General features: G+C 40.0%; 7 protein-coding genes across 7 annotated transcripts; 3 read left to right on the forward strand and 4 right to left on the reverse strand.

The window, feature by feature from the left end:
- Positions 1–536: 536 nt before the first annotated feature.
- Positions 537–2,672, forward strand: PMT6 (dolichyl-phosphate-mannose-protein mannosyltransferase PMT6; the record flags this gene model as incomplete). Its single annotated transcript, XM_037286847.1, has 1 exon — positions 537–2,672. The coding sequence occupies one exon, from the start codon at positions 537–539 to the stop codon at positions 2,670–2,672; it is 2,136 nt and encodes a 711-aa protein (XP_037142742.1).
- Positions 2,673–2,675: 3 nt separating this feature from the next.
- ELP2 (Elongator subunit ELP2) lies at positions 2,676–5,042 on the reverse strand (the record flags this gene model as incomplete). The annotated part of the gene is made up of 1 exon (XM_037286848.1): positions 2,676–5,042. The coding sequence occupies one exon, from the start codon at positions 5,040–5,042 to the stop codon at positions 2,676–2,678; it is 2,367 nt and encodes a 788-aa protein (XP_037142743.1).
- A 283-nt stretch (positions 5,043–5,325) lies between these two features.
- On the reverse strand, positions 5,326–7,083 carry ILV3 (dihydroxy-acid dehydratase ILV3; the record flags this gene model as incomplete). The annotated part of the gene is made up of 1 exon (XM_037286849.1): positions 5,326–7,083. One exon carries the CDS (start codon positions 7,081–7,083, stop codon positions 5,326–5,328), a length of 1,758 nt encoding a protein of 585 aa, XP_037142744.1.
- Positions 7,084–7,455: 372 nt separating this feature from the next.
- Positions 7,456–8,718, reverse strand: PCT1 (choline-phosphate cytidylyltransferase; the record flags this gene model as incomplete). The annotated part of the gene is made up of 1 exon (XM_037286850.1): positions 7,456–8,718. The coding sequence occupies one exon, from the start codon at positions 8,716–8,718 to the stop codon at positions 7,456–7,458; it is 1,263 nt and encodes a 420-aa protein (XP_037142745.1).
- Positions 8,719–9,283: 565 nt separating this feature from the next.
- Positions 9,284–9,739, forward strand: YCH1 (phosphatase YCH1; the record flags this gene model as incomplete). The annotated part of the gene is made up of 1 exon (XM_037286851.1): positions 9,284–9,739. The coding sequence occupies one exon, from the start codon at positions 9,284–9,286 to the stop codon at positions 9,737–9,739; it is 456 nt and encodes a 151-aa protein (XP_037142746.1).
- Positions 9,740–9,766: 27 nt separating this feature from the next.
- Positions 9,767–10,267, reverse strand: ESS1 (peptidylprolyl isomerase ESS1; the record flags this gene model as incomplete). Its single annotated transcript, XM_037286852.1, has 1 exon — positions 9,767–10,267. The coding sequence occupies one exon, from the start codon at positions 10,265–10,267 to the stop codon at positions 9,767–9,769; it is 501 nt and encodes a 166-aa protein (XP_037142747.1).
- Positions 10,268–11,182: 915 nt separating this feature from the next.
- On the forward strand, positions 11,183–14,026 carry ADE3 (trifunctional formate-tetrahydrofolate ligase/methenyltetrahydrofolate cyclohydrolase/methylenetetrahydrofolate dehydrogenase ADE3; the record flags this gene model as incomplete). Its single annotated transcript, XM_037286853.1, has 1 exon — positions 11,183–14,026. The coding sequence occupies one exon, from the start codon at positions 11,183–11,185 to the stop codon at positions 14,024–14,026; it is 2,844 nt and encodes a 947-aa protein (XP_037142748.1).
- Positions 14,027–14,057: the final 31 nt, after the last annotated feature.

Consider the following 14,057-nt stretch of genomic DNA (forward strand, 5'->3'; position numbering starts at 1 on the left):
GGCCCTGTGACAGATATTCCACACTGTGAGGGCTTTCGGCCGAGAAGATCATGACAATCAAGACGTTTCCGCATAGTAAAAAAGGTTAACGAATGTTGATGAGAAATTGCATAATACAGTGTATTAGTGTTGCACTCATGCACTTTATCTGACTTGTTAAGTATGAACATTCGGCAAGATAGAATTCAAAACAGAGAATTGCAAGATGCCGGCATTAGAAGTTGATTCGAACCATGTTAAATTGTTGATTAGATTCGTAGTTGATTGTTACCCGGAAGTTGCGTGACTGCAATGCGCTACACAAATTGATGAGATTTTAACTGAGTCTGTGCCTCGAGGAGCCGTGAATGAGTGCGGTCGAGACGATTCCCAGCTCTGATCAATTGGTACTGGTGCGAGAGATGTAGCTGTAGGTTTCCACGAAGTGCTTCGCTTTTTGTTCATCCGCCGCAAAAGAGCATGACTTCAGAGGATGAAGCTCTTAGGATGAAAAAAAACGCGTTTGCATATCAGCTAGGGTAAAGCTACAAGGATCAATGGATAAAGGCAATAGTGGAGATACTATAGGAGATATGAAATGGAAAGAAAATGTTCAATCAATCGCAAGATTTTTAGCCCCATTGATCTTCACAACGTTATCGTTTTACGTGCGATTCAAGGACATTGGAAAGAATGACTATGTAGTGTGGGATGAAGCTCACTTTGGGAAATTCGGGTCTTACTATCTAAGGCACGAATTCTACCACGATGTACATCCCCCGTTAGGTAAAATGCTTATTGCCTTGACGGAATGGCTAGCTGGGTTCGATGGTCAATTTGATTTTGACTCGAATAATGCTTATCCGGATTCTGTAAACTATACACGTATTCGTCAATTGAATGCAGTATTCGGTGCATTGTGCTCTCCGGTAGCATACTTTACCTGTTTGAATATGAAGTTCAGCATTTGGACTACCTATCTCATTACTTTAATGGTGACATTAGAGCATTCTTTCATCGTATTGTCGAAATTCATATTGCTAGATTCAATGCTGCTCTTCTTCACGATGACAACATTTGGATGCATGGTTAAACTATATACGCTTCGAGGAAAGAGTTTCACTAGGACATGGTCACTTTGGATGCTTTTAACAGGTGTTTCCATTGGTTGTGTTTGTTCCGTTAAATGGGTTGGTCTTTTTATTACAATCGTGGTTGGGCTGTTCACAATTTCAGAATTATATGAAATGCACTGCAAAGGTGAGAAGAAAAAATTGAAGCATTGGTTAATTAGAATTATCGATTTGATTATCATTCCATTTTTAATCTATCTTTTCTGTTTCAAGATCCATTTTACACTTTTGTATAAATCAGGTACTGGCGATGGTTCCACAAATACGCTATTCCAAATTAATTTAGAGAATAATAAGATCGAAAATGGTCCTAGAGACATCGTTTTCGGCTCAAACGTCACTATAAGATCACATGGCTTGAGTCCAAATTTATTGCATTCTCACGTCCAATCGTATCCAGAGGGATCCCAACAAAAACAAGTGACAGGCTACGGCTTTGCAGATACCAACAATATGTGGGAAATCAAATTTCCAAGAGAATCTTATCCAAAACCGGCGAACAACGGAAGACCAATTAAATTGACAGATAAAGCTGTGATAAGACTTGGACATATTAATACAGCTTGTAATCTTCATTCACATGAAATATCTTCGCATGTTTCTCGTGGCAACTTTGAAGTGTCAGGTTACGGTTCAGAGGTTGTCGGAGATTCAAAAGATAATTGGGTGATTGAAATTGTTGAACAATTGGGCTCTTCAAATCCGAATTTTCCAAAGGAAGATTCAGACGTTGTTCATCCTGTTTCAACTTTTTTTAGATTGCGGCATCAAGATCTTGGTTGTTATTTGACTTCAACAGGCTTTTCATATCCAGCTTGGGGTTTTAAACAATCAGAAATTGTATGTAAATATTCATGGAGTCACAGAGATAAGTCGACTTGGTGGAATGTTGAAGAGCATTGGAATGAGAATTTACAAATTTCACCAGATTACGTGCCACCGAAATCAAAATTTTGGACAGATTTTATTCTAATCAATTTTGCTATGGCTTCGTCAAATAATGCGTTGGTACCTGATGGAGATAAGTATGATAACTTAGCAACGAAAGCTTGGGAATGGCCAATTTTGCACACAGGACTAAGAATGTGTGCTTGGACGAATAACATGACGAAATATTATCTGTTGGGCTCTCCATTCAATACGTGGCTATCAACAATTTCATTGTTTGTCTTCCCCTTCATAACTCTAAATTTGTTAATTAGTTGGAAAAGACAACGAATCAATTTGAGCTCTCATCAAGTTTGGCTCTTTGCCATCCAGGGAGTTTTCCCATTCATTGCATGGATGACACACTATCTACCATTCGCTACTATGGGCAGAGTTACTTACGTTCATCATTACGTTCCAGCATTGTATTTTGCAATGCTAGTATTTGGATTCGTTGTTGAATTTTCGTTAAGGAGATCTAATAGATGGTTAAGGCAAATAATTTACAATATTTTATTTTTTGGTTGCATTTATATATACTTACTTTTCTCTCCACTGTGTCAAGGTATGACAGGCTCAGCAGCGAAATATTTTAAATTACAGTGGTTTAAAAGTTGGGATATAGTTCTATAAGTTTTACGTATTTATTGAATTCAGACGAACGGAATATATTCTGCAAGAACAGTCACTGCTTGCTACTGCTAATAATAGTTTGTCATCTCTTTTCATATTTGACCATCTCATTCTCATTATTTTACCTGCTGGTGTTATACTATCGTCAAGCTTTGTCAACAACTCGAAAGCTCCAGAATTAAAAGTATATATTAAAACTGAACCACTTTCTAAACCGAGTGCAATGAGAATCTTACCATCTATTAAGCATTCATAAATGGATACAGCTGTTACAGATTCTATCAATTTGAGAGTGCCGTCCAAAACAAACTCTTTAGTAGCAATGTCGTTTTTCCATACTTTAACAGATCTATCCCTCGAAGCGGTAATAAAAACCTCACCAGCCTCTAATGGGGCCCAATCACAATCCCAAATAATCCTACTGTGTGCTTTTTCCTTCTTATATTTCAATACAAATGTTTTGTCTTCAAAATTTCTTTGCCAAATGGCCCAATTCCGATCTCTAGAAACACTCAATAAATATTTGTCATTCTTTGAAAATCTAAGTTTGGTAATCGTCAAGGCATGGAAAGCTAGTGATGGCTTCAACTCTAACCAGGTTGCTGTATCAAACATACGAATAACTGCATGTTGAGGTGTATTTGATCTGCATGCAGATGCAATTAAAGATGAATCTGGTGAAACATCAACGCAGGATATTTCGTAACCATGACCATACAGCTTTTCAATTTCAGGCCATAATAAATGCCTCTGTAATTGATCTTCAGTCGGTGGGTGCCCTAAGGAAGCAGCTAGATCATATGAAATATTTTTGGTATCGTTGGTCTCACGAGAATTAGGGTCCTCATCTTCACTATCTTCTTGATCCGCAGAGCTTGCTGCTTTATTGGATAAACCTAAGGCTGGTAGTGATGCGGATGCAGCTATGCCATCATTCGCCTTAAAGTTACATCCCACAAATTTTTGCAAAATTTCGGAGACACCTTTAGGCAGATCAAATGATCTTAGAATTTTTTCATCGCCACCACTTACAAATCTACCGTTAGAAATTGGTTCGACACAAATCATATCATAACCATGAATCTGGGGCCTCGAGAATTCATGCCAAGTAGCAACCGGCCGCTTACTTCCTGATGCATTATATATCCACGGCGCATAAAGCCTCGTTGTTTGATCTAACGAGGTTGCTAATAAATAGTCGCCGGTTCCAGACCAGGCCACATCTGTGACCTCCTTCGTAGAGCCTGAAATACCAATGTATTGCTCCCATGTCACAGTATCCTCTGATGACCATATTCTCCAAGAGCCAGTTTTACCGTTTGTCAATATATAGTCCTTGCCATTAGAGTGAAACCATAAGCACGACCAAAATCCACCAGAAGATCCTGTTGCGGTGGAAGCACCCTTCGTTGATATTTCACCTAGTCTTGACCCACAAATCCAAACACCAGAGGTCTCATCAGGTTCCCACACAATTAGTGATGTGTCTGCAGTAGACGCCAGCAACTGTAGTCGACTTTGATGCCACTTCAGGGATGAAATCCAATCATCATGGCCCATAATCAAAGCTTCAAAATTAATGACAACTTTCATATTGTTTCTCATCTCAAATTTATACTTCTTGTTACTCAACAAATTTGGTCTATCTTGATCCTCATCGACGTAGACACTCCTGTCATTTATTCTTATCCGCCATAATCTGATGTATCTGTCCTGCGACCCCGATGCTAAGAGGAAATCTCCAGGAGTCTCCATTGTACGAAATGCTAATGATTTAATCCAGTCTTCGTGGCCTTCTAACTCAGCGGCTAACTCACATTTCAAAGACCCGTTTTCTTCAAAGGTTAAGGAGTACATAAATAAGTTGACACTCGTACCTCCAATGGCAAGTAAAAAGCTGTTGCTATCAATTTCACTGAGTGCTAATGTCAGCGGGAATATACCCTTACGAACGAAGAACTCGGTACTCAGACAAAACTTTCCATCCTGCAACACCCAAATGGAGATAAGTCCATCTGCGCTCCCTACAACAAATAAATTTTTTACAACAGCTAATGCCACTAAGGTTTGCTTATAATGCTCGACGCTCTGGATACACTTTAAACTCGAAAAATCCCATATCTTAACGTGATGATCTTCAGAAACAGAAATCACATAATTGTTATCTTCCATAAACTTGACACACGTTACATCCGCATCGTGTCCTTTCAACGTAAGATAGACTCCATTCGACGATTCATTGAGAGGTCTCCACATTGCAATGGTTTTTCCAGCACCAAACGCAACAACCTTCTCATGTCGATGAACATCACTAACCTGAGTCTGCTTGTTACAACCGATAAATATTGCGTCAGAAGTTACCTCCGACATCTTAAACCAAGCTAATTATGGAACGCTTGTCCTGTTTACCTAGTAGACCGTTTTCAAATAGATACAATTTGCGATGAGCCTAGCGCTCTTGGTGTTGCTAAAATTTTTCAGGTTCATCATGCTAATGAAAAAACGAATATATCGAACTAAACAGTCGAACAGAGATGAAAAAGTGAGAGCTGTCCATTCAATGGACTTTCTACATTGTTGTATAGTTTATAAACCGATTAATTCATAATAAATAATTTGGAGGTTGATAGCTGAATTGATTAAAAGAAAAAAATCATAAGTCTAAGACACAACCATGAGAAGCGTCAGAGACTAATTTAGCGTACTTTGATAAAGTACCTCTTGTATAACGAGGAGCTGGTGCAGTCCATTTTGATCTACGATCAGTCATTTCTTGTTCAGGGACCAAAAGATCGATTTTGTTGTTATCGGAATCAATAATAATTTCATCACCATCTTTGACTAAAGCAATTGGACCACCTTCAGCAGCTTCAGGAACGATATGCCCGATGAGGAAACCGTGGGATCCACCAGAGAATCTACCATCTGTTAGTAATGCAACGTCTTTACCTAAACCGTAACCCATTAATGCAGAAGAAGGTTTTAACATTTCTGGCATACCTGGACCACCTTTTGGACCTTCATATCTGATAACAACGACTGTCTTTTCACCTTTCTTGATCTCACCACGTTCCAAAGCACGAATGAATGCTGATTCTTCTTCAAAAACGCGAGCTTTTCCTTTGAAATATGTTCCTTCTTTACCAGTGATTTTACCAACTGCACCACCTGGTGCTAAGGAGCCATATAGAATTTGTAAATGACCACTTGTCTTAATAGGTTGAGAGATAGGTTTAATGACTGTTTGACCTTCTTTTAAGCTTGTTGCCTTGGCCGCACGCTCGGCAAGAGTCTCACCAGTAACAGTGAGAGTGTCCCCATGCAAGAAACCATTTTCGAACAGATACTTGATGACCGCTTGTGTACCACCTACTGTAATTAAATCGGCCATAACATGTTTACCAGATGGTTTGAAATCACCGATTAGAGGCGTCTTATTACTAATTCTTTGGAAATCATCTGGGGTCACCTTAACACCGCACGAGTGAGCAATTGCGACCAAATGAAGGACTGCATTGGTGGATCCACCGGTAGCAACAACATAAGTAATGGCATTCTCAAATGCAGCCTTGGTGAAAATGTCAGAAGGTAGAATTCCTAAATCTAATGTTTTTTTTATACTTTCACCAATGTTGTCACATTCTGCGATTTTCTCCTTCGAAATTGCTGGATAAGCTGAAGAGTTTGGCATAGTAATACCCAAAACTTCAGCTGCAGAAGCCATGGTATTAGCAGTGTACATACCACCGCAAGATCCTGGACCTGGACAGGCATGTTCCACCACGTCCTCTCTTTCCTTCTCAGTGAATTGCTTGGAAATATATTGACCGTAAGATTGGAAAGCGGCCACAAGATCAATGTCCTTTGGAATGGCAGGTGATCCGCAAGTTGGATGACCTGGCATAATCGTACCACCATACACCATAATTGATGGCCTGTTGTGTCTACCCATAGCCATCATGACACCTGGCATATTCTTGTCACACGATGGAATTGCAATATTAGCATCGTAATGTTGTGCCATCATGATGGTCTCAAATGAATCTGCAATAATTTCTCTACTTTGTAGAGAGTATCTCATACCCTTAGTACCCATGGAAATACCATCAGAAACACCGATTGAGTTAAATTGCATTGCTTTCATACCGGCTTTTTCGACTGACGCTGAACATCTGTTGTTCAAGTCCATCAAATGCATGTTACAAGGGTTACCGGACCACCAACATGAGCCAACACCAACTTGAGGTTTTTTGAAGTCACTCTTTTTGAATCCAGTAGCATAAAGCATCGCCTGTGAAGCACCTTGGTCCTTTGGTTCGGTAATCACCTGAGAGTATCTGTTCAATTTCTTTGCGACATTCTTGGTGGTAGAAAAATGTCTACCACTTGCAATTTTACCTAACATCCCCATTACTGATTGATGATGGTATATGTGTGAATACAAATTACAATACCAATCTAGATAAAGGCTGCTGTAAAAGTTAAGATGTAACAATGACTATCTAAAATATACAGACTTTTCAAGTCATGACTGATATATAATAGCATCATCGTGAAAAATTCTTAAAAAAAAAAAAAAAAAAAAAAAAGAATCAAAAAAGGTACCCGCAGTGTCAACAATCAGCCATTCTCCAAGGAAGAAATAAAATCAGGTGCTCCCATAGCACTCTTAGAGGTCAGAAGTTTGCAATAGAAGCGGAAATATAACGTAAGGCCGGGGGAGAGGTTATTACATATTATGAAATATAAGAAACGTAGTGTAGTATTCATAGCGTCCTATCATTTATTTATCTTTGGCACCATGTTGGTCGTCATCGCCATCATCTGAGCTAGTACCATTTTCTTCAGGAACGGGCGAGTTCTCATTGTCATTGTCGTCGTTATCATCACTATTTTTATCCCTATTAATGGACTGGCTTTCTTCTTCACCCGTAGTACTACTGTTGGATGTGCTTGGACTACTCGGAGTGGACATACTGGAAACATTTGTTGTCTCACCCGTGAATTCACTTGCGAAATCGCTTGCTGGACTCTTTTCTCTTATTAATCGTTTACCTCTTTCTAGTGTTTTCTTTAAGTTCTCATCAAGGGCTCCTCCAACTAGTTTAGAGTACAGCTTGTTCCCTAGAGTCTTTCTAAGCAGAATTTCCCTGACTTCAAAGTACAAATCCTTGGAAGCGTTGTTTAGGTGCACCTGGTTTTTCTTGAAATATGACCTGAAATCATTTATATGTTTCTTGAAATCTAGTTCATTTTTCTTGAGCCATGAAATGTTTAGTTCTTCTTTGGTGGCACCACGAGCAAAATTTCTCATAAGATATTGATCGTAGTCTCTTATGATTTTTGTGATAATGTCACTCGTGGAAATCCCATTAGTTCTCTGTGTGACCAAAAACTTGCCTGTCTCTTTCACTGGTCTATAAATATCGTCGCTGCCGGCACTTCCGTAAGGTATGTCATCATGGGCAACATAGTCTATATTATGCTCTTTTAAAAATTCTGGATTTATCACCCATGGTGCATTTGGAATCACTTCATCTACCCATTTGCAATGTTTAAGAGTTTCACAACGTTGTTCATCGGTCAACACAGTCAAACCCTTTAGTTTATGCGTAATTCGATCACTTGGTATACCGCAGATTAATTTCACGTTTGGTAGAGCCTTCTTACATTGCTCCAGCTGTTTCATGTGACCCAAATGAAAGAGATCAAATACACCATCTGCGTAAACTCTGAGAGGTCTATCCTTCGGTGGGATGTTGAATCGGTAGCCCTTTGGCCTATACTTTCTGAGCTCTTCCGGCAACTCAGAGTCGTATTTCTTTTCACGCACTTGAAATTTCTTCTCCTCCTCCTGCAAATCAGCATCACGGTTCTTTCGAGAGCGGCTCATCTTGACCTTGCGACCTCTTCCTGGAGAGTTAAAGTCATTATCACTGCTGTTGTCTTCATCCCTTTTCCTCTTCTTATTCATATGAAAAAGATTGGTAAATGAAGAGTTTGACAGCCTGCTTTTCAAAGAGTTGCTTTTGGGTGATTCGCTCATCTCGAGAATATGATAGCGTATAGCTTTGCCAACTTTCCCTTTGTGAATTGCAATTTTGTGTTTTCGATTCAGGCTTTCAATTTTTTCAGCATGACAGAACCTCTTTTCTGTTTGCAATGAATTCCTGCGAACTCAGAAATTGACATAGACATCATGTGAAATTTGTATCACCTGCTTCTACTTGAGGATTCTTTGTTGGATGCAGCAATTGTTAAGATCATACTGTTGTCATTGAGGGGACTCTGGCTGTCCAAGACTTTTTATTCAAGAAAATGAAGCCCCAGTCATCAAATGTTGCTAGAGCGCACGGGACCATTCTCTTGAGAGCTCTACATCGTATATATATGAGCTTGCATATAGTAGAGTTATGAGATATTTGAGTGCCTATTTTCTTGATTTCTCGTTTCATTCACCATTTCTTGGAGGACACTAACACGTCGTTTGGTTCTCAAATGAACTGCGAAGTCCATTTGCTTTTCTCACAATAATCTCTTGTACACATACATTATAGAATGAAAATGATATTCTGGAGGGGTAAACCATTCAGACAACAATACAATTGTAGATGTCCATATCAGCTAGGTCTATTAGCGGTATTAAGTACGTCGACGCAGCCCAGCTTTACCAGTGGCTAAAGAGTGGGGAGACTTCGTTGTCGCAGCCATTCCAGGTCATTGATGTTAGAGGTTCAGATTACGTTGCAGGACATATAAAAGGATGTTGGAACTACCCGTATAAGAGACTGGCCAGCGACGACACATTCATGAGGCAGTTAATTGAACGTTTGTATCAGGCATGCAAAGACGCTGATAGCGACAGCATAAACGTTGTCTTTCACTGTGCGCAGTCCCAACAAAGGGGTCCAGCAGCAGCGATGAAACTCCTCAGAGAGCTGTCGGACAACGAACTGGACAATTTTAACGTCTGTGTTCTAAGAGGTGGGTTCAACCATTGGCAAGACGTCTATGGAGACGACTCGACAGTTACTGAAGATTACCAACCTGACATTTGGTCATGGTAAATATTGAACTACATGTACATAATTCCCTTAACCGACTCTTTTGATCAGATGAACACCGCTATCCGACTCGACGATACCACTTACCTCACCCACCTTCAGCTTATACGCTGCAGATTCGAAACTAGGTTGCATTTCACCTTTTCCGAACCAACCCAGATCCCCCCCTCTTTTGAAGGATGAGCAATCCGACCTTTCCTTTGCTAATTCCTCGAACTTTTCATTACTTAGTCGTTCTTCAAATTTTTTCAACTCTGCAATAGCCTCATCTTTTGTGATGGTAATGTTCTCCGATCTGTGTGACGCAGGCCTCCGTGAGTCCTTGTGTTTTATCAGCAGATGCAAACATCTCACGCGCACAGGGTGTTCTCCAAGATATTTTATGAACGCCTCATGATTGGTGCCTTCTGGCTCTTCCCATTGCGATTGTTTTGTTTCCGGATTGAAGAAATACTCCCTTTTCTTAGATTTGCTATATCTTACGTTCCACGGCTCAGGTAAGCCTGACTCTGCAGAGCTCTTTTCACTCATTGCACTAGATACCACAACTACTTTTGATACAAATAAATACTGTACCCGACGTTTGCAGGGCCCCAATTAGCTCAATTATTGACATTTTCTAAACTTCTTTTCTTTGTAAGGCTTCAAGGAATTTTTATTAATTTCATCGAGAGGACCCAGACACGAGAAAACACAGAAGAACGTACACAAGAACTACAAACATGTAGAGAGGCACGTGATTCAAATTCACTTCTATATCGACAATCACTTATAAGCGAGCACGTATCTATGCCGACAACAAGACTCATAATATGTCCTTGAACATTAGAGCACTTGTCTTCTCGAACTTTTTACCTATGGCTATCGCCAGATTGATCAGAAATCCGCTCAAAGCGTGCTGCCAAGATATGAAAAACTTCATATGAGTGACGTCTGCGTAAAAGATAAAACTGGATCGCAATAGGTTCCGGTCGTCTGCCAATTTCTCTTTGGTATGCTGCTGGGCACATTACCGATATGAATATCCAGCCATATCTTTGAAGCTCGCTGGTCACATGCAATTGCGACTTCACCTTGTCAACATCTGCTGCTTAACCTCTTTTTTTTATAGTGACTTCTACTAATATCAGAATGCAATTTGACTTCTCCATGGCAGAATTGTATGAGCAGCCATGATCAAATCGAATACAGCCGGTATGTGGAGGCTACAGACCTTGATGAATGCGAATTGAATGTATATCAGCATGTGTTTTTTTTATCGAGATGCATTAATGGTGATTGTCATCGGAAGTGAAAAAATTCTCGTTTAGAGTTCTTAAGTGAAGATAGAATAGAAGTTATAGATAGTTTATTTCTTTATTTTTTTCTGGTTTGTAATCAGTAGTCAGAAGCTCTAGTTCTTGGAAGACTAGGTATTGTTAAAAGGCTGAGTAGTGTCTATCAGAAATGACTGCACAATTGATCGATGGTAAGGCTTGTGCTCAGGCTATTCGACACGAGGTGACTAAGGAGATTGAGCAATTGAAGTCTCAAAATGCATCTTTCAGGCCACGTTTAGCTATCATCCAAGTAGGTGTTAGAAAGGACTCCTCCACATATGTGCGTATGAAATGCAAAGCTGCTAGGGAAGCAGGTATCGAAGCTGATTTTATCTCATTGGCTGAGAAAATCACAGAACAAGAATTACTGGCTCAGATAGCTTCACTCAATGAGGACCCATTGATTCACGGTGTTCTTGTTCAATTACCTCTACCAAGTCATATCGACGAGGACAAAATAACCACTGCTGTCACTGCATCTAAAGATGTGGATGGCTTTGGGACCTTTAACATTGGTGAACTGAATAAGAAGAACGGTAAACCGTTTTTCTTGCCTTGCACGCCAAAGGGTATCATTGAACTTTTGAAAAGGAATGGTGTCAAGATTGCAGGCTCTAAATCTGTCGTTGTTGGTAGATCAGATATCGTGGGATCTCCAGTGGCAGAACTACTGAAATCGGAAGACTCTACTGTCGTAATGACACACTCAAAGACTGAGAACTTACCTGCATATATCGCTGATGCTGATATCGTTGTTGTTGCAATTGGTAAGCCAGAGTTCGTTAAAGGTGAATGGTTCAAGGAAAATAAGAAGGGAGCTGTAGTGATTGATGTAGGCACCAACTTTGTTGAAGATTCAACCAAAAAATCTGGTTACAGAAATGTTGGTGATGTTGAATTCAATGAAGCTTTGAAATATGTCAAAATGATTACTCCAGTCCCAGGTGGTGTTGGTCCAATGACTGTCGCTATGCTAATGCAAAATACGTTAATTGCAGCAAAACGTGAATTGGAATCCGGTGGTAAATTATGCAAATTTGAAGCCTTGTCATTGGATTTACAAAAGCCAGTTCCATCCGATTTTGAGATCTCAAGGGCTCAAAAGCCAAAACATATCAGCCAGGTTGCTTTAGAGGCTGGTATTCTACCATCTGAATTGGAACCATATGGATCTGTTAAAGCCAAGGTCAACTTGAAGCTATTAGATCGTTTAAAGGATAAGGAGGACGGTAAATACGTTTTGGTCACAGGTATCACACCTACTCCTTTGGGTGAGGGTAAATCTACAACTACTGTTGGTTTGGCCCAAGCTCTTGGCGCTCATCTGAATAAGACGGTTTTTGCCAACGTTCGTCAACCTTCGATGGGTCCAACTTTTGGTATTAAAGGTGGTGCCGCCGGTGGTGGTTACTCTCAAGTTATTCCCATGGATGAATTCAATTTGCATGTCACGGGTGATATTCATGCTATTTCAATGGCAAATAACCTGCTTGCAGCTGCTATTGACACTAGAATGTTTCACGAATCTACACAAAAGGATGCTGCCTTATACAAAAGATTGGTACCAGCAAAGAAAGGTGTGAGGAAATTCACTTTGACTATGCAAAAAAGATTAAAAAAATTAGGTATTAACAAGTCTAATCCGGATGATTTGACACCAGAGGAAGCCTCTAGATTCGCTCGTTTGGATATCGACCCAGAAACTATCACTTGGAGAAGAGTCGTTGACTGTAACGATAGATTTTTGAGAGGTATAACTATAGGTGAAGCACCAACGGAAAAAGGTTTTACAAGAAAGACAGGTTTTGATATTTCAGTAGCATCTGAATGTATGGCTATTTTGGCGCTATGTAACGATTTGAATGATATGAGAGAACGTCTAGGTAATATTGTTATTGCTGCATCAAAAGCTGGTGAACCAATCACCTGTGAGGATATCGGTTGTGCAGGTGCTATGACCGCTTTATTGAAAGATGCTATCAAACCAAATATTATGCAAACTTTGGAAGGTACTCCAGTTTTCGTCCACGCAGGTCCTTTTGCTAATATTTCCATTGGCGCTAACTCCGTTCTTGCTGATAAAATGGCTTTGAAACTTGCAGGTGTTGATCCAACTTTAACTGAAGAAGTTAAAAAGGAAAGAGTAGGCTATGTTGTCACGGAAGCTGGTTTCGATTTTACCATGGGGGGTGAAAGATTCATCAACATTAAGTGTCGCTCTTCAGGCTTAACACCTGATGTGGTCGTTATTGTTGCTACTGTTAGAGCTCTGAAGGTTCATGGTGGTGGACCTGAAGTTAAGGCTGGTGCTCCTTTACCTGCTGCTTACTTAAATGAAGATGTTGAGTTGTTGAGAAAAGGTTGCGCTAACCTGGCTAAACATATTGCTAACGCCAAGCAGTATAACTTACCAGTCATTGTTGCTATCAATAAGATGTCGTCTGATTCTGACTTAGAACACCAAGTCATCAAGGAAGAATCCTTAAAGGCAGGTGCAGAAGACGCTATTGTCTCCAATCATTGGGAAGAAGGTGGTGCCGGTGCCATTGATTTGGCTCAAGGTATCATCAAAGTTACTCAGGAGGACACTAACAAAGATTTCAAGTTTTTGTATGATGTCGAAGGTTCCGTGGAAGACAAGATCACAAAGATTGCACAGAATATGTACGGTGCTAAGGACGTTCACTTCTTGCCAGAAGCACAAAAGAAAATCGAATTGTATACCAAACAAGGCTTTTCTGATTTACCTATTTGTGTGGCAAAGACTCAATATTCCTTATCTCACGACGCTAATTTGAAGGGTGTTCCAACTGGTTTTACCTTCCCGATCAGAGATGTCAGGGCATCTATTGGTGCTGGTTACTTGTATGCTTTGGCGGCTGAAATTCAAACAATTCCTGGATTGCCAACTCACTGTGGTTTCATGAACGTGGAAGTGGACGAGGACGGTGAAATCGAAGGTATGTTTTGAATTCAACGCCTTTAATTAGTATATAATTAAT

Source organism: Zygotorulaspora mrakii, chromosome 2 (assembly GCF_013402915.1).
Source record: "Zygotorulaspora mrakii chromosome 2, complete sequence".
NCBI classification, from domain to species: domain Eukaryota; kingdom Fungi; phylum Ascomycota; class Saccharomycetes; order Saccharomycetales; family Saccharomycetaceae; genus Zygotorulaspora; species Zygotorulaspora mrakii.